Source organism: Harmonia axyridis, chromosome 1, assembly GCF_914767665.1.
Source record: "Harmonia axyridis chromosome 1, icHarAxyr1.1, whole genome shotgun sequence".
NCBI lineage: Eukaryota > Metazoa > Arthropoda > Insecta > Coleoptera > Coccinellidae > Harmonia > Harmonia axyridis.
The window spans coordinates 23,450,958-23,470,308 of record NC_059501.1 but is presented as its reverse complement, the minus strand read 5'-3'; the positions used below and the strand labels follow the sequence as shown (position 1 = coordinate 23,470,308).

Genomic DNA, 19,351 nt, shown 5'->3' with positions numbered 1-19,351 from the left:
GCTGCCGGTAAATGTTAGTGCAGTTATGCCTCCGGGTTCGCCCATATATCTTTTGTTAATTTTATTCCAAAGAGTTCTTCTGGGAATGTTGTACACTTCGGAAGCTGTCTGTATTGAAATGTTTTCATTTCGAACTGCATTCATTGCTCGGATTAGTGTTTTTTCTGTATAATTACTACATTTCCTTGCATCCAACTTCTTTTTGTATCGACGACCCATAATTGTGCCTCAAAATAAAACAGGTGAAACAAATTCAGTATGTATATAAAGAAAATTCATTATCATTATTATTTAAGACTAATATTATACTCTTTATATTCTTGTATATACAATAATGTTATTATTATACAGGGTGAGTCAATAGTATTGTTCGATAACTCATTTTAGGCTAGGAGAATGATTTTGACGGAAATCCAGAATTAATAAGCTTAAATTATTTTTGACTCTACTGGCTGATCCGACAAAATGGTAAAACACGATACCAGCGTGTTTTTTTTTTAATTAGAATACCCTATTTTCATGTCAAACTCATAATCTTAGAGCACGTTCACATGACAAGCGGTCTACGCGCGTTTGAATGAGCGGTGGATAATTGGATACCGTTCACATGGAACGCGGTTGCCAAGCGGTGAACGCGCGTTGCCGTAACGGCCCGTATTCAGTTTGAATTCTACATTTTGGTTTGAATCTGGATTCACTATCAGATTTAGGTGAGAATTAAACGTTTTTAAGTTTTGATAGGTAATTATAGATTGAATAGTTTCTATTATTCATCATTATTAAAACTGATCCTACTTAAATCATCTTCGTTTTGCCGATGACATCGTCCTAATAAGTAGCAACATGCAGGAATTGAGCGAGATGTTAAAACAACTTATTGATGCTCTGAAAAAAGTCGGTTTGAAAATTAATGTTTCGAAGACCAAACTTATCAACAACACCACAGAACACATAAACATTGACGGCACACAACTTGAAAATGTAGAAGAATATATATATTTAAAACACTCAATAAGAATCGGCAAAGAAAATCAAACAGCAGAGATAAAAAGAAGAATCAGGCTAACTTGGATGGCTTTTGGAAAGATGAAATATATATTCAGGAATAACGACATCCCAATAAACCTTAAAAGGAAAGTTTTCGATGCCTGCATATTACCGGTAGCGACTTTGGCCTGGAAACTATGGCAATAACTAAGAAGACCGCAAACCAGCTGAGGGTGATGCAGAGAGCGATGGAACTTTGCTCAATGTCTGTCTTGGAGACAGAAAAAGGAATGAAGGAATCCGACAAAGAACTAGAGTCGTAGATATTATAGCGCGTGTTGCAGAATTGAAGTGGCAGTGGGCAGGACACGTGGCTCGACAGGAAAAAAAATGTAAATTAAATTCAACACAAACAGCAGCTAGAATACAGTTGTTCAAAGTTTTTCAATAGACTGCCTAATGAAATCAAAGAAATAAATAATTATAAACCATTTAAGAATATAATATTTAATTTATTGTTGAATAATTATAATTAGAACCATATACTTAGTATAGTAGATTTCTGCTGTTAAGTGGTAGGTGAATGTTATTTTGATACTATTTCTCTTCATTTGTATTTTTTCTACGTGTATCTCATGATTTCTAAATAAAGAGCTATTATCATTTTTATGTGGTCACATAATTAATATTTTTTCTTCATTAGCATCTCCTTCACAGGATATGATGACGAGTTCTTCCCAAGCCCGTCTCCTTGAGTTTTTATCTGAATATACACTACTTGTCATGTCGCATATTACAGGAAAATTCTCAATTTCATCTATGAATAGTTTAGGAGCGTCCGGTTCCATTTCGAAATATTTCTGACCGAACGGATCGAAGGAAAATACGTAAATACGTCTCTGGCATCTATCAGCTCGTGCAAGCGCGGTCATCTGAACGGTTACATTAGAAACCTATGATCTCAAACCGCGAGCCAACGCGCGGTTACTACGGGCAAGCTCTAGAACAGCGCTCTACGCGCGGTCCATAAAAACGCGCGGAGGCATGTGTACGCTTCGAAGAAAATTTATGTACTTGTAAACGCGCGGTTTCAAACCGCTTGTAGACCGCTCGTCATGTGAACGGGCTCTTAGGTCTTTGTACTGTCAGCTGACAATACAAAAATCAAAAAAATAATTTTTACAACAACGTTTGCGTTTACGAGGTTTTTAAAACGAACTTTGGAACAAATTCGATTGTTCTTACCTTATACCATAGTACCATTCCTTATACTATGCTTATACTAGGTTTACCTAAAGATGCCCTTTCCTGAGGATTACTATAGAGCTATTTGAATTTTTCTTCTCGAAATCGATAGCAGATACGACAAAACTACAACAAACCAAAAAATGTAGTACCAGACAAAACTCCAACAAACCAAAAAGTGTAATACAAGACCGGACTTTTTTTTTCATTTTTTTAAAGAGCCAGTGCTTCACCAAAAAATAGTTGTGGAGGAAATAAGCGGGTACCCTTCCAGAAAAAATATCACCCTGTAGATTTGCATACAAAATAAGCATACCACAAGATGAAAACTTTAAATTTAAATATCTATGCCAATTCAAATTAAATATCTTGTGAAGGAAAGATTCTATGAGGAAAAAACTTGAACTTTAATACCCGTATCTCAAAAACAAAGCGTTTGCGGACCCAAGAAATCTGTCATTTTCATTGGTAGGTACCTCCAGTTTAGGAACACCGCTTAAATACAAATAAATTGCAATTTGAATGAAACACAATAAATTGTATAACACAGCCCAGACAATTTTTCGATGTGAATTACTCAGTTCAGTTCTTTGATAGTTACAGCACAGATTAGTCTGTGGTTACAGTATTAAAATTTTGTTAAGAGAATGATACAAAAAAACCGAAAACAACGGGTAAGTGTACGTATACCGATGACGAATGGCAAAATCCAGAGCCCCCGCAACCGCGCGTGCAACGCGTGCACCGCACGCGGGCGCCACTCTAAAAGGGCGCCAAAATCTCTTATAGACCGCATGAAGAACCGATGGACCAAAGGTTTTCGAAAAAGATTCTTTCAAATTTTTTTTAACAATTTTTTTTCCAATCTTCTTTCTTGCAATTTATACAAGTTTCCGAACGTCGCAATCGCTATGAAATAGCCAGATGGTTTACAAAAACTCGATGCTAATCTTAGGGAATTTTTTGCGCCATGTGCTGCACACAGCTTAAATTTAACTGAAAATGATGCTGCTAAGGTTTCAAATGAAAGAGTGGACTCTTTTGATATTGTACAAGAACTTTATATATATTTCTCTTCATCCACAAAAAGATTGGAATGTTATAAAATTTCTTATGATGTTTCATTCCAGATTAATATTGTAAGCAAAATGATGCAAAGTGACATTAAAGTGTGCCAAAACTATTTGAAGAATTTAGTTGATCATTTCAAAAGTTATAGGGATGATAATGTTCTCGAGGAAAAACTAGCGGCTGCTCTTGAGATAGATCAAGGTTTTTCTCTATTATATACTGTAAGACGAAAGTATAAACCAAAATTGTTCGATTAAGAACAGACGGATGAGCCACCTCGAAGATCCAAAAATCGCTTTTAAAATAAATTCCTTTTTGAATAATTGATCAAACACTAATTTCCTTAAATAGTAGGTTCGATATGATATCTGATTACGATAACATTTTTTGTTTTATTTGTGATATTCTCAAATTAAATGATAAATATCTATTAAAATGCTGTCATGCTCTTCAACAAAAGCTAACTGATCAGGAAAAAACAGGCTGACGTGAAAGAAAATGATTTATTCAACGAGATAAAAGCCCTAAGATTTTTTTCATTATCTGAAGCGAAAATCCTCTTGAAATTCTACAATATATTTTTGAGAATAATCTTACTTCTTCTCTACCAAATCTTAGTATTGCCTCAAGAATCCTTCTCACTTTACCTGTGTCTGTTGCTTCTGGTTAGAGATCATTCACTAAATTAAAAATAATTGAAAACTATTTGAAGTCTACCATGTCATAAGAAAGATTTTCTGGATTGGCAATCTTAGATATAGAGCAAGAGATACTCGATAAAATTGATTGATTGATTAATGAAAAAATTTGCAACAGCCAAATCTAGAAAAACATCCATTCAATTTCTGGATGGATCCTAATTGAATGTTTATACCTTTATGAATCATTTAAAGAAGAATACAGCTTAAGTTTTGAAACACATTCAAAATGTATTATGTTACAACTAACATCATAAAGCTCTTAAGGCAATGAAGGTTGCTGATAGATTTTCAACCATTCTACACTATATTCTTAACAAAACAAAAAAAAAAATTCCGATTATCCAACAGTGCTTTTCTCCACCTCCCCCCTTTAAGGGGCGCCAAAAAATATGTTCCGCACGCAGGCGTTGATGTCCCTTGCGGGGGCCCTGGCAAAATCACAGAGAGCAAATAAGGGCATCGCCAACAAAGCGGATAGATGAAGGAAAATAATAAACCTTGGACATAGAAGTGCTCGTAGTGCAATAAAAGTACTCATTTTGAAAGCGATAATAAACTCATAAACCGTAAAATGGTCCGATTCTTCACTGCCGTGTCGAATCCAAAGAAAAGTAAAATTATTATTGGTTCATTTTATGGCAAAAATGTTCTTTTTTCGTCTTTGCAAGAATTCTGAAATTTTATATTTCTACACCTTTGCATAGTACGCAAATTCTAGGGAAGGCTAGCAATATTTTAAATGCTTCCTGATTCACTCGTTGCGTGGCGTATATATGAAAACCGAGTTGTGATCTTTCAAATTATTTCGCCTGGTGCTCCAATATTTTTTGGGCGCCCCTGCGGACCTTGCGCCCGATGCAAGTGCCACCTTTGTCACGCCCGTGATGCGGCCCTGCTTCAATGGACGAAAATGTCAGGAACAGGATGGCCCGCTCAGCTACTGAGTACTGAGCACAAGGCCTGTAGATTACAAAGGTTACAATAATTTAAAGAAGTCATGAGTCATGACCAATCGGAAGGCTATTAGTGTCGTATAGGGTTGTTATTGTTACGAAAAGAACCGAACAGGTTTTTCGCCACAGGTTAGCACAACCTGTTCCGGGTACCTGTTCTCATCAAAGATTAAGAACCGAACCTGTTCTTTGTATTATCTGTGGTGTTCATTAATTCGATGATTAATTGATCTAATCTTTTTCTCTATGGTTTCGTGTTAGGTTAGGACATCTTTGTGAAATCAATATTAGTAGATCATTGATATCAATTCACTTGTACACAAAATTAGTTAAAATCATTCTGCGTGATTCATGTGAGAAGATGAAAGTCAATATTTTCTTATCCACATGTTGATCATTGCCGATAACCTGTTATTCCGTTTCGTATAGTAAATTCAAACAGGACTCGCCTATTTCTAGTGAGATAATATCATTTTTTCAATTCAACGAGTCTTAGTGTTATCAGTCAAATTCATTAGATTTATTCCTTGTGAATTATCTCAATTCCCTAATACTGATGATATATTTCTACTTAGTAATTTATATTTAGAAAAATGAATTGAATAAAGAATTTTATTCTTCGGTATATCATGAAAAACATGAAGAATTTTCACAAGCTAAAAAAAACATATGAATAGCAAATATTCATTTTATCTTACGTTCAAACAACTACCAGGACACTACAAATTCACATCGGCTTCTAAAAATTCCAATGAGGGATATATACCAGGATAAAACATAAAAGTGTATTAAACATCTTAATTCAGATACCATGCAGAACCAAGATAAAAAAAAGGAGGAGTAAAATGCATTTTAAATTTCTTTGGTGATTTGGTCACATATTTACCTCACTTTCTTCATGGTTGATTCCTGGAATAATAACTCATGAAACTATGAATATATTAATGTTGATTAAGAATAATCTTAATTTTTCTTCATTTGATAAGTTCTTAACATCTATTGTTTTGTCAGATTTACAACACAAACTAATTACTGAATTTGTAGGTTAGCAACTAGTTTATTCATCAATAGAGATAAACATGATAAGCGATGGACATTATTAGGCATTTTTTCCTTCCCACAAGCATAATCATATCTCTCTTGTCCATTTTCAACTATCCTGCATTATAAATCAGATTTTCTATGTATGCAATTGTTCGAAATGTTAAATGAATTATTTTCTTTGGAGCATAATGATATTTTATGTTCTTTAAATAGGTATGCTATAAATATTTTACAAATGCCATTTCGTAAAGAAAATCTGCTAAGAAATATTCGTACCAAATGTTCCCGCAAATTTAACATAAGATTGTTTTCCCTGAAAAAATAAAGATATTAGTCTATAAAAGAATTGATTATGAAAACAGGCTTATTGTTCATCCATATTTTCAATCACTTCGTTATTGTTGTACACAACATAAAGGTTAGAAGTCGTCTCCTGTCAAAACTCAAGAGTTTCACTCATAGACCTAATATCAAATTGATATTAGGTCTATGGTTTCACTTGACTGACTTCTTCTTATTGATCATACCTTCCTACAAAATTATTAGTGTATCCTCTCTGTTTCCATCAGGTCCCATCTCCTCTCACCCATCAACTGATGGAGATTGAATGGTAGAAGCGCAGAGTGCAGACTTCTATTCTATATTAGAGTTTAAAAAGGCTATATTAGGACTAGGTACTAGCACTGATGGCATTAATGATAATTATATTATCATTTCTACTAATAATAATTTTTCCAACTTCTTGAATTCAATAACATTGGCGTACCTACTCTACTCTCTAAAAGCACTGTTGGCACATGTTCAATCCGTATTTCCTAATGATACCGTGCCTGCTAGAACAAGCTCTAGATTACTCTATTTATTTTATACAATCCTACAGAATACAGAATGCGAAGACGTAAATTTCGATGAAACCACGTATATATACAACTACCTATTATAAGGGCATGGTTTTTATACATATTGTTTAATTTACTTTGATTAGTAACTGGGGCGATTAAGAGTTTAAGAATAGTTTTAGATAATCTTTGCCTTTTCAGGGCAAATGTATGTACATTTGTTGAATAAAGTCGATTTATTATTATTTCAAATTCCTGAGAAAATAGGTGACCACTTCCTGAATATTGGGTGAATCCTCTATCATCAGAGTAATAATACTTTTATTTCAGTTTAATAGTTTGGTTAAACCGTTTGGGTTTATCTATGGGAAAATTTCGGATTCAGAAAGAGTTTTGAACAAAATAAAATATTAAAGTATTCGTCCAAATATGTCTTTGGTAGCAAAAGTGCTAATAAATTATTTTTTATACGATCTATACATGTATTTAATTATCCTCCCTCAAATGCGACATTACAATGAATCACTTACTTTTTTTTCTATAAATCTATCCAGTGGCGACGCCAGCTTTTAGAAACGGGGGTTGCCAAGGGGTGGCTGGATTTTTTTTAGAGGGGGGGGGGATGCAATGTAAAGCGAAATTATAGTTCTGCTAGTCATGTAATTATTTTAGCCTTAGTATGTTAAATTTTAGGGGAGAGGTATTGGGCTGCAGAATGTCAGCCCCTCTAGCGTCGCCACTGAATCTATCACTATTTATGCAGCAGCTTCTTCAATAGTTATCACACATTTTAGCCATATATACTGCTTAGAAGATAGGAGCACACTTTTTTGATATCAACAAGAGTGATATATGGCTTAGCTTATGTATCAATTATTATGGGAATCAAATTCAGTTTCACATGCCATTTAGATTTTTGTTTATGAACTCGAAATGTAGTACTTATTGATAATCCATAATTTTTTTTTCAATTGGAATTTTTCGTACAGCCGGTAGGGGCACAGCTATGGGTAATGCAAAAAATAGTATATATTATACTTTGGGAATACTTTTTCCTTTTTTTAAATTCAGAAGACACTCAATACCAAAAACTTTATCATTCTTCATCTGGGGGCAGGTTTATTTAAAAAAAATGCTTTCTTCACCAACAAAAGTCAAGAACAGTGTCAATTTTTTATTACACAGACAAAATAAGTTGTCGTCCTTTCGAGAAATGACGACATTTCAGAAATTAAAGTAGAGTTTATGTTCATTTACAAAAACGTAATTATATTGTGTTTATGGACAAATGCCTCAATACTTTGGAATAGCACAAGTTCATAGAAAATTGTGAATAAGATCCTTACTTAGAATATAGATAGAAGGAATGGAAAGTAAACATTTGTACTCGATCCCGAATAGTATCACCAATCACAATTGAACTAGCCGATTTCGTGTGCGAGCCATAGGCGTGGAGAATCCTGATTTGATTGTTGAATGCTTTATCAGGAATCCTTTTTTCATAACTTCACAATAGCTAAATCATTAAACAGAGAAAAACATAAATCACATTGTAAACTTTTTTGAGCATGAATTGATAATTTCGAAATTAATCAAATTATGTTACGCTACTGCTGGAGTGTCCCGTCAGACAAGGAGTGACGCTTCAAAACAAATGCATCACTTACAAGGCGATTTTTTTCCGTTCCTCTTATTAATGTTCTAAGGATCCTTATCTCCAGCTCAAGATTGATATGTCTAGAAATACTGGTTTGTTCACTGATTAAATCTTGTTTCTGCCAATATGGCAACCAGAATTTAAGATTGACAAAAGTTGTTTTTCTTTTTACAGGTAGAAAAACAACAGCGAAATTCAATGTGAGCGCCATAAAAAACGATGTGGAAATCAAATGAAGTTTGATCAGCACAGAATAGGGTATATAGTATTCTGTGGTGTGGCCTTTCCAGATTTCACTATTCCATTGGTTCCTCGAAGCACCACGAAACAAAGCGCCATAAAACAGGATGGAGATAAAGCGCAAAAACATGTCACGTGTCTCATATTATCATAACCTAAAGAATGGAAAGAACTTTTGAACATTCAAATATTAGTTATTACAACTGTTATCGTAGAAGAAATAATTAGAATTGTTGTAACTGCAGTTTCAATTTATTTTTCAATTAATTCGCTTACCTCAAGTTCTTTCGAAACTGAAGCGCTACCTCAAAATAGCCATATCGGTTACGAAAGATTTTTCTAATAATAAAAAAGCAAACGGAATAGTATTACAACTTAGAGAAATTCGGTCAATTCAAAAGTTATCTTCTACATTAATTTTTCTGTTGAACGTCTGAAATTCATATTTCGCACTTACGTACCAATCTTAAACGCGAAGAAATTTGAAACCAAAGTGAAATTCGAACGCATTCATTTACACTCTTGAGATATCCAGAAGAATCTGATTATTTTTGTAAGGATTATACCTAATTCATTTCAACTCAATGCTTATAAAGAAACGTTTTCTTGAGAAATATTTTCACAATTATAAGTTGAAGCAGAGAACTGCATAGTGTTTTCACAGAATTACAACAAAATTTTGAGGAGAAAGGTAAAAAACCTCTCAAAAAAATTTAATAACGAATTGAAAATTGAATTATATCGACGATCTTTCTTGAACTTCGAAATATTTTTGACGATCTGTCAAATTTGGGCCTCAACATTTCGATTTCGGCACTTTGCGCATGGCAGTCAGCGCACCTTGAATGGCGACGAGTTGTTATTGTTGAAAGCGTTTAATTATTTGTAGAAATACTATGTGTGTTTTTACAATATTTTTTGGTGAAAACATAAATATAAGTGATCGAAATATTTAATAATCCTATTTTCTGATTGGATACAACCGCTGGAGAGAAATTCTGTGTGTCAAAAGTATGTCACTTAAAATGGGGTATGTAATATTCTTAACAGTAAGCAAATCAATTTCCGTCCTTTATACTACAGGTTTTATATGAGACACAACTATCAAAACCTGAATTTTTTCATGGAGAAGGGCGAGTATCCTTTCAGCCGAATATATCCTTGTCCAATATCCACTTTATTTTGAGTTTGAACACATGTAATAACACTCCCCCGTCTGGCATACAAGATGGCTGCTGCTTTATCCATCTTTCATTTATTCATAGTTTTTCTCTATAGAACCTTCGAAAAACCAGCAAATATGAAAAATTTTTTGCTATCGAAGAATCTATGATCCATTTTTTATACATTCCAGCTGTGTTTCAATATATGAAATTGTAGTATTGGGAAAGTGGACTCTAAAATGGCCCACGGCGCTAATTATCTTTGTTTTCAGGACTGCACCGACACAGTAATCTATCGAAATTTCGGCATGTGATCCTCTTAGAAGGCGTTGAAAGATGACGCAGGTTACGTTGGGGCCTGTCCTGACTAACCTGTTCATAATTTAAATGGTAACAGATTTAGATGGCCGCAAATTGACAACAATAGTTACTTATAAGGGAAACTTGGAAGATCCAGATTTCTCTAAACAACTAAGTAGTGCAAAAAATTCGTTGAATGATATTCTGTGTAAGATAGTCAAAATACACAAGCTGGAGCCCTGGAATTCGGTTAGGGTAACGCTGTCTATTCCAAGAGAGGCAGCGTTACGTCTTCGACAATTAGCCAATGAAGGCTCTCATCTGCTTAAAGCCATTGGCATTTTGTCTGTGCAAGTAGAAGATGATCAAGTAATTTCTTTACGAATTGCTCCTGGCCCTCTTGGTTCTGAAGCTCAAGAAATTGTTCTGAGAACAGCTCAAGGTAATTTTTCGATATAATAATTTTTTTAATTGATTTTAATTGTCAATTTCATGAATATTTTGTTATAAATTTTTAAGATACTGTTGAAAGTTTTGAGTTTTAATTTTGAAATTAATTGATTTCAGATGGTTCAGGTGCATCATCCAACAATATCTCTGTGGGCAGGTCTGATTTTGAAGGACCGCTCGCCAGGTTATTTTCTTCAAGTGGTAGCAGTTCAGTTTCCTCTGCAACAAACTCGACAGTGGCCAGTGAAAAAGTGCAATTTAAATCACCTAATGTGGTGTGTCCTTCAGACTCTGTGGTGCCTAAAGTGGCTGTTGGCAGTTCCCCAACTACATCAAAGAACCCTTTTCCATTCACTAGCATGAATCAAGCTATACATAGTAGAGAAATTAGTAATCAGCATCAGCAACAGAACTCCACAGTTTCATTGACATCTGTACCAGTTTCAGTAGCAACAGTGCCTCTGTCAACGGTTCCATCTTTACCACCACCCCCGTACCCAACTCAAAATCCTCCTGTATCAATATCAAGTCCATTATTAGTGAACTTATTACAAAATGACGGAGCTGATAGTGTTTTAAGTGTGCCTCCTGCAACTGCTAATGCAGCAGTAAAGTTTAAGTGTCCTAGAACAGTGACTAGTAACAATAATGTGTTAGTAACTATACCACAGACCAATACTAATAGTAACTTATCAGTGAATTCAATTGTTTCACCAAGCGCCTTATCTAATAAACACCAAATGATTAGTACAACTCCCTGCGCTCTAAGTATAAGTGCAACTCAACCTCCACCTTTGAATAATCTTCCTGTTTCAAGGCCAACTTCTCTACTACCACCGCCACCCCCATACCCATTGTCATGGGCCTCACCAACTCATCTACCTGATATAACACCATCTCTCACAGACCTTAGAGCAGATGACCTGGACCAACTCTTACCTTCGTTAGAGCATGACCTGGTGCATAGTCCTCCAGACATACCAGAATTATTAGCAAATTCTAATCACAGTGACCATTCAATACTTGATCCACCGGAACCACAACCAATTGGGAAGAACTTTCTTATAAATCCCTTGACAGGTGAATTGGAACCCCAGTCGAGTGATGAAAGTGAAGATGAAGAAGTAAGGGATGTGTTCACAGATTTGCCATCCCCTAGTGCAACATTTTCGGATGAAGATACAAATTCCACTTCCAAAACTGATAATATTATGAATAACATTACTGATCAAAGTGATAGTGATACTAGATCATCTTTGATAGAAACAGGTGTTAAACATAGATATAAAAATATAAAATCCTCTAAAGATAAAGGTCGAGATTCTCCTTCATTGAAGCCAACTGAAAAAATCAAACTAAGGTTGAAATTAGAAAAATCTGAACCTGTGAATCCAGCTTATAAAGTGGACGTTAGTTTTATTAATACTCAACAACCGAAGAAAGCTTTGATGGCATCAGTTACTCCAAGTCCCTCCCCACAAACACCACCAAGTTCTGAAGGGCTGAGGGTCCCTCCCTTACATATATCATTACGTGGTAGAAATTTAGTAATAAAAAATAAAAAAAGAAATAAAATGTTAGATAGTGGGGAGAAGATGAAAGTAAGGAAAACTCAAGATTATACCCTTAAGAGAAAGCAAGACACATCTTTTGGAGAAGATGAGTTGAACATTCCCCCATCAGTTGTGGTTGATTCATCTTTAGAACAAACAAAGATAAGAACTTCAAACTCAGAGGTCAAAAAAATTAAAAGACCTAAAATCAATAGTGAATATAAAGATGGCCTCCCACAAATGGGTTCCCAATTGACTTCACAGGAAACTAAAGTTGTTCTTCATAACTATATATCCAAAGATAAGGAGAAAGAAAGACGTGGAAGTGATTCCGACTTGTGTAAATCTAGCAAAAAATTTTTAGATTCTAATGGAATTAGTTCTGAAGATAAAAAAAGGAGATTAAGTCAGTCGGACGGTGTCGAAAGTACTGAGGTCCTTGGTTCTACAAATATCGGAACTGTGGTAGGATTACCGAAACCTAGGAAAGAAAAAGTAAAAAATCGTGAACTGAATAGGAATAAGAGTTACTCTAAGAATTTAGCAGAGAAAATAGCCAAACAACAAATCAACTTGCCCAGTGTTGAAATCGATATGGAATCTAAAATAAAGCAAAGATTGTTAGAAGGAGTCAATAGAATCCCTCATAGAATTGATCAGACTACACCTGCTCCAGAAAAGCCACCTCCTGTAGAAGAGAAGTTACCAGAACCTGATGGGAGTCATACTCCTGATAGAAAAAGTGAAGTAGTAGAGAAACCAGTAGCAGGTAGATCACCTAACAGTGGAGCACAGGGGGAAGATAGTGGTATTGAAAGCATGGATGCCTTGAGTGAAAAATCTCCAAATCAAGCCAGTCAGAGCCCTCATGCTGATATGCCAGAACCAGCATTGAAACCTAAAACCCAAGTGCCTGATATGATGGACATTGAGGCTCAATTGGCGAAAATGGAAGGCCTCAATGGAGAAGATTGCTGTATCACATCTTCATTGCAAGATAATTTAAAGAATAGCACATCTCCAATATCAATACACACCAATATTAATAATACAAAAGAAAAAGAGCCTTATGATAAAAATGAATCACTTTTAACACCTACAAATTCTAATGAATTACCTTCAAACCAAACTAATAAAGAAGATCTTGAACCACTTCCTCTGAGGATAGCACCCCCTTTATACACTTATTCTAACCCAGAAAAAAGTAGGGATTCAGAAGAAATTTTTCAAGAAGGATCAGAAGACATCAATAATTCAAGTCCGTTAAAGAATAAGAGTTTGCTTGAAGCTCTCTTGATAGAAATACCATCAGATCAACATAATTCAGATAACCCAAGTCCTGCTACAAGATCAGTTCGAACAAGGGCATCATCTAAATTGAATAGCCCCGAAATTAATTTAAATTCTCCAGTTACAAGACAGCAAAGAGGTTCAACACCTGCTAATAAAAGAAAACGTCAAGAATCAGAAAGTTCAAATCAAAGTTTGGATGATTTCAAGAAGAAGAACCGTAAACTAAATGAAAATAATGAAATAAAACAAGTTGGAACAGAACAAGCAACAACTAGAGTTAACAATGTGAAAAAACCCAATTTTGTTGGAAATATGACATTAAATGTGAAAAATAATGATGAAAGTTCAGATAGTGATGAACCATTAATTGAAAAAATGCGGAAAAGTAATGCCCCCCCAGTAGTTGCAACATCTTCTATATCCAACTCAATTGCTACAGTTATGACAAATGTTGTCACTACAGTAGCTTCAACTAAAGCTAAAGTAAAATCACCAGTTGGTTTAGCAAAAAGCATTGTGACAAATAATGCACCTTTGAGTACAAGACGATCGGTTAGGTCTGCAATGCCAGCTCAAAATACAAGAAGTAAGGGTGATATCAGAGTCCATATTGATAGTGCAACAACAGCAGCTGAAGCAGTCCGAAGGAAAACAAGAAGTGCAGGTAATGATCTAAAATTTGTTTTTTCAATTGATATAGACTCCAATGAACTAATAATACGTAAATGCTTTCTTGGGTGAAGAGAAAAGGTTAAGCTCCCATCACATGACCATGAAAGAGAACTTGAAGAAATCTAAAATTCAAGCAATGATAGAATAGTATTGTTTGGTTCAATATCTAGAACCAAAACTATGATTAACTGATGCAAAGTCCCTTGTTAAGTAGATTCCTCTCTCTGTCTACACACTATCTACATATTATTAGATCATTGTTTTCTATAGTGAACAGTATATTGTTTTTATTTTATATTAACTTTTTACTTCTCATGAACCTTATTGAGTACATTTGTGTGCTCATTATACATTCATAATTTTGATATTTGCTCCACATTATTTTTTATATTTATCCTTAATGTGGTAATAATACAATATCACAGATAAACCCTTTTGAAATATAAGTTGTTCAAAATTATGGAGATACAGAAAAATAAAATTTAGTGATAGGTGATATTCACATGGGACCAATCGATTAACCCTTCAGTTAATTTAACTTATATTCAAATTAACTATGTGTATATTATATTCACCAGCGAAAATATAGCATTTCATATTTTTCATGATTCATCTATTGTATAAATAGTATACTCACAATATTTTGAAATTTGTCAATTTTAGTCAAAATTATTGGGTCAGATTTTTAAGTATGAAACAATCGGTACCGGATGGCAAATGTTTTTGTTTTAATTTTTTTGCGAACAACATAATTATATTAGTTCACCATGATAAGCAAATGGCAAATGTTTATAGATTTTTCAATTCAATTCATGATATGAATAGTATTTGAACGCTTATTGCGCAGATGATGTCGTTGGGTAATTTTTGCTTATCCTGGTCAACAAATTTTGTTTGTTCAGTTTTTTCCAAAAAATACGGGTGCATTAACGCATGTAGTAAATGTTAAAGTTTTACGCTTAAATATCCAATTCGCTGTTGTATGTTGTATCATAGTACCTTTGAATACATCAGTGTTCAAAATGGCCCAAAAATCATAATTTTACCTTTATTTTATTTAACTAATGGAATGGATTGATATCCAAGGTATCAAAAAGTTATATTGTCAAGACTTTATAAAAAACAGTAGAAACTGGCATGTCTGTACATTTCATAAATGAATGAAAAAATTCTTAGGTGATATGAAAAGATTAACATAACTTGAAATTGTCAATATTTTGTATAATAAATGGAATTATTTGGAAAAGTACACAATGTTAAATAGGTGTTAGCTTGTTCATGGTTGAACTGAGACTAATTTTATCCCCTAGCGGAGAATATATTAACACCAAGAGTGGCGTATAGATGGCGTGATATGTAGATATTTTGAAATTTTTAGGTACATTTCAATAAAAAAGGCATTTATTGAAATTTCTGTATGTCTGTACACCCTAATTTCTGAAACTTCCAAATGAATTTTGTCGTGGTTTTCGAAGAAAGATTGAGCTTACCTTGTGCTCAATCGGATAAAACCGCATCGTCAATTAAAAAATGTCTGTCACAATCAATACTTCAATAGTTTTAGAGTAAAAAATTTCAAATTTCCCTATTATTTTAGAGGCATACACTTCATTTTGCATCAAAAATTTACAACAGGATCTTTAGGGTGAAGGTTAACATCTAGTTTTGATAAGCCAAAGGTCTCTGATTCAGGCCCCACTTTATGCTTGTGTTATTATTTATCTTACAAACCACTTTCAATGACTTGAATTTTCGAATAGGTTAGCAAGAAGCAATAAAACATTGTTTTCCACCTCATTTATAATTTTTAATAGTTTCTTATTTCTGAATATTGGGGATATACATAAATATAACCATAAACATATGCTATAGACATAAGATGAAGGTTACAGATTCTATTATTAACAGAATTCCTTGAAGTTTTTTATCTTTTAAGACACTTTCAAAGATTCAAAATATATTGCATGACATAGTACTGAAGCCCTTTAATATAATATCAAACCATTATTAGTTAAATTCGGAAACAAATATGAAATTATAGTCATCTAGGGATGATAAATTGTTTAGATGTTATTTCTAGATAAAAAAAATCTATGTGAACTGGAATAATAATAATTTTCTATAGTGTTTTTAAGTCTTTTGTCAAAGTATATATCGATTTTTTTTCGGTTCTCAATTTTTATGAAATGTGTCGGCGTCTACAAAATGCTTCGCAACTTTTCTTGCTCGGTGAAGTAGTCAGCGTTTTGACTATGTTTATTGTTAAATAGTTTCTTTCTTTTTCAAAATTCTCTCTCAAAGTCTCTTTGAGTATACATATTTATCTTCGCTCATTTTAAAAGATGAAACGAAAAAAGTCGGATGTCATTCAAAGATGGTCTTTCATACAGATTTGCTTACCAAAATTAGTAGATAATAAAAATTCAAAGCAAAAATTAATCCATTTCCCGTTGAGAACTGATGCAAGTAGAATTTGTCAATCCTAAATTGAAAATCCAAGACGAATTTGAATTAGGCAATCAGAATTTTAAAAATATTCAACAAAAATGATAGAAACACATGAAATTAGGACATTTAAATTTTATTCTCAAAGATGGCTATACCATCCAAAGCTGTAGTGCTTGGAGGAGAGAACTTCTAATATTTTTGTAGTCAACAAATATACAAAGATGTTAATATTGATAACTCTACAAACAAATCTTAACAAAGAAAATTCATTTCTTGTCCAAAATGATTAGATAATAATAACTTTTCAGAAACAATTGTTCGCAAGATTGAATAATTGCGTCATCAAATAATGATGATTTTTTGTTAATGAGCAATGGATTTCCCATATAAAAAAAGGATCAATTGGATAATTTTCATTTGTGATTTTTATTTATAGTAGAGTGAGCAAACAAAGATAATACACTCATCACTAACATGAAAAACAAAACGTAGGTACCTACCTAATGAATAATACAAACATTCATAAACATTGCATAATATCTTACAGATTAAACTGTTCAAATTGCTGTCCATTTTCCCTAATACATATAATATACTACAGTAAAAGACTCAACAGTCCCGAAGAACTTCGTGCATCAACAGAGGCAGTTTTCCAAGATTCATAAAACCGCCCTTTTATAATATTAAATGCACTCAGGCATATTGAAAAGTTTTGTCAATTATGTTTTAGGGGATAATGGACAGCAATTTGAACAGTTTAGTAAGATATTGTGCAATGTTTATGAATTTTTGTATTATTTATTTGTTGTTATTAGGTAGGTACATACGTTTTGTTTTTCATGTTAGTGATGAATGTATTATCTAACTCTACTATAAATAAAAATCACAAATGAAAATTATCCAATTGATTCTTTTTTATATATGAAATCCATTGCCCATTAACAAAAGAATCATCATTATTTGTTGTTTTAGTGTTTTTTTAACATTTCTGAACATCCTACCTACATGGTATCATACATCATTTTGAAGGGAAAAAAATAACGAATTCAACGAAGTAAAGATATATAGGGTGTTCCATTGAAAAAAAATATAGGTTTGTGTTCAATCTTCAAAACCATACCCCGAAAAAAAAAATTGAGTACTCCACTGGATTCTTCGCAGAATTCTGATTCAGACATAGTTTTTATCTCAGCATTATTTCTAATAACTTCGGAGATAAAGGAGGGGTCCGAAAAGTATCAATTTCCAAAATCGCCCTGTATCTCTTGAACGGAAACAGTTATGCAAAATCTGATTAGACCAACTTGAGTTTCACAAAAAAGTAGGAAAGGAACGTGAAAACCGCAATGCTCTATCTTAAATAACAAGCGAGAAACCCGGCTGTCTCACCCAAAATAGGATGCACTGTACATTGGAATAATGCAATATATGTATTTCATCAAATTTCTACTATTTGCCACTGATATATTGACACAACTAGTAATGAAATATTTTTTAGTGTAAAATAAATTCTTTTATATTAATTTTCTTTTGGTTTATTATTTAACTCTTCTCCTCTGATATATTGAGTAAAAATAAGTCAACAATGTTTTTTTTTCAGTAGTCGACTTGGAGTTAAAAAGAAAAAAAGAAGTGAAGTGACAATTTGCAGGCGACGCTGTCGCCTCCTTGTTCGTGCCCATTTCAGAGCTGCAGCAGTAGATGTGTGGCCAATGTACAGAATGTGATAATCCCCAACTACAAATTTCGTTTATTTGACCTAACCTCTTGTATATAGCTAGAATTCATTGTAAATATAGACAGAAAAGAGCAGTGTCTTCATACACTTTGTATATTACGCTATTTTCCATACATAACCTTTATTCTATACTATACTATTTCATTTGCATTTTACGTACAAAAACTTGAAATATTTCACTTGTATAATTGTATGATTATATTGTAAAGTTGTTGACATATTGTTTATGTTTTAGCTTAGTTTTATTTGTTTATTATTCTTATTATTTATACCATGGAGCCTTGTAGAATGTTTCTGGTTTCTTTACGTAAAATACAATACATTGTAATGTTCTTAATTGTAGATTTGTGGAACGGTTGATCATTATAAAATATACATTGTTAAATAGAAATATCTTAATATTTATAGACTGAAGTCTTTTATTCGATTTATCATGCAGAGAAAACTGAGATTAGTTTATTATCATCCAATAATACACTTTTGGAAGGTTCAAGAAAATAATTTCAATCCCCTTAAATATTTATGGTCCTCCTTTTGAAATGCATCCATCTGTCCTAAACTTTTACCAGTAACTTGAAAATCTAATATAGAGAAAATTGGTGTAAAAATTTTACCCTTGTGCATTGATCGATCCTCCTATCTTGAGAGTCTAATCTAACCGTATAAAGATATCAAAAGGCAGTAAGTCAGATTTGGTTAAATTTCACTTCCAAATCATAAATGAACTCAATTTTCTTTCAAAAGATAATCTCAAAAATGAATTTTTGAGCGCTCGTCATCGAGCAGGTCATTTTATCATAATGTCTGTATTTTTTTGATTTTGAGCCGAGAGTGGTCTCAATAAGTTTTGTCCCACTAATAACGAATCGTCTAAGTTCGATTCTGTCCGTCCGTAAGCACGACAAAAATTAAATCATATCGAAGCAAACTTAAGAGCTCAGATTCATTCTCGCGCCAATTGCACCTTTGGAAGCCACATGATTGTATACACAATATA

General features: G+C 33.3%; 1 protein-coding gene across 4 annotated transcripts; it reads left to right on the top strand.

The window, feature by feature from the left end:
* Positions 1-9,458: 9,458 nt before the first annotated feature.
* LOC123676706 lies at positions 9,459-18,759 on the top strand. 4 transcript variants are annotated; one of them, XM_045612873.1, is made up of 4 exons: positions 9,459-9,767; positions 10,173-10,642; positions 10,768-14,160; positions 18,220-18,759. In XM_045612873.1, the coding sequence occupies exons 2-4, from the start codon at positions 10,288-10,290 to the stop codon at positions 18,255-18,257; spliced, it is 3,786 nt and encodes a 1,261-aa protein (XP_045468829.1). In that variant the 5' UTR covers positions 9,459-9,767; positions 10,173-10,287; the 3' UTR covers positions 18,258-18,759. The 4 variants fall into 4 exon arrangements, with proteins under 4 accessions (XP_045468829.1, XP_045468811.1, XP_045468804.1 ...); XM_045612855.1 differs by having other exon boundaries at positions 9,487-9,786; positions 18,217-18,759; XM_045612848.1 differs by having other exon boundaries at positions 9,490-9,767; positions 18,217-18,759.
* Positions 18,760-19,351: the final 592 nt, after the last annotated feature.

Excerpts from the sequence above, each read along its gene's own strand:
- LOC123676706 (XM_045612855.1), top strand. The coding sequence starts at position 10,288 with ATGGTAACAGATTTAGATGGCCGCAAATTGACAACAATAGTTACTTAT. Across the intron at positions 10,643-10,767 it reads TGTTCTGAGAACAGCTCAAG|ATGGTTCAGGTGCATCATCC; the intron begins GTAATTTTTCGA and ends AATTGATTTCAG. Across the intron at positions 14,161-18,216 it reads AAGGAAAACAAGAAGTGCAG|TAGTCGACTTGGAGTTAAAA; the intron begins GTAATGATCTAA and ends TTTTTTTTTCAG.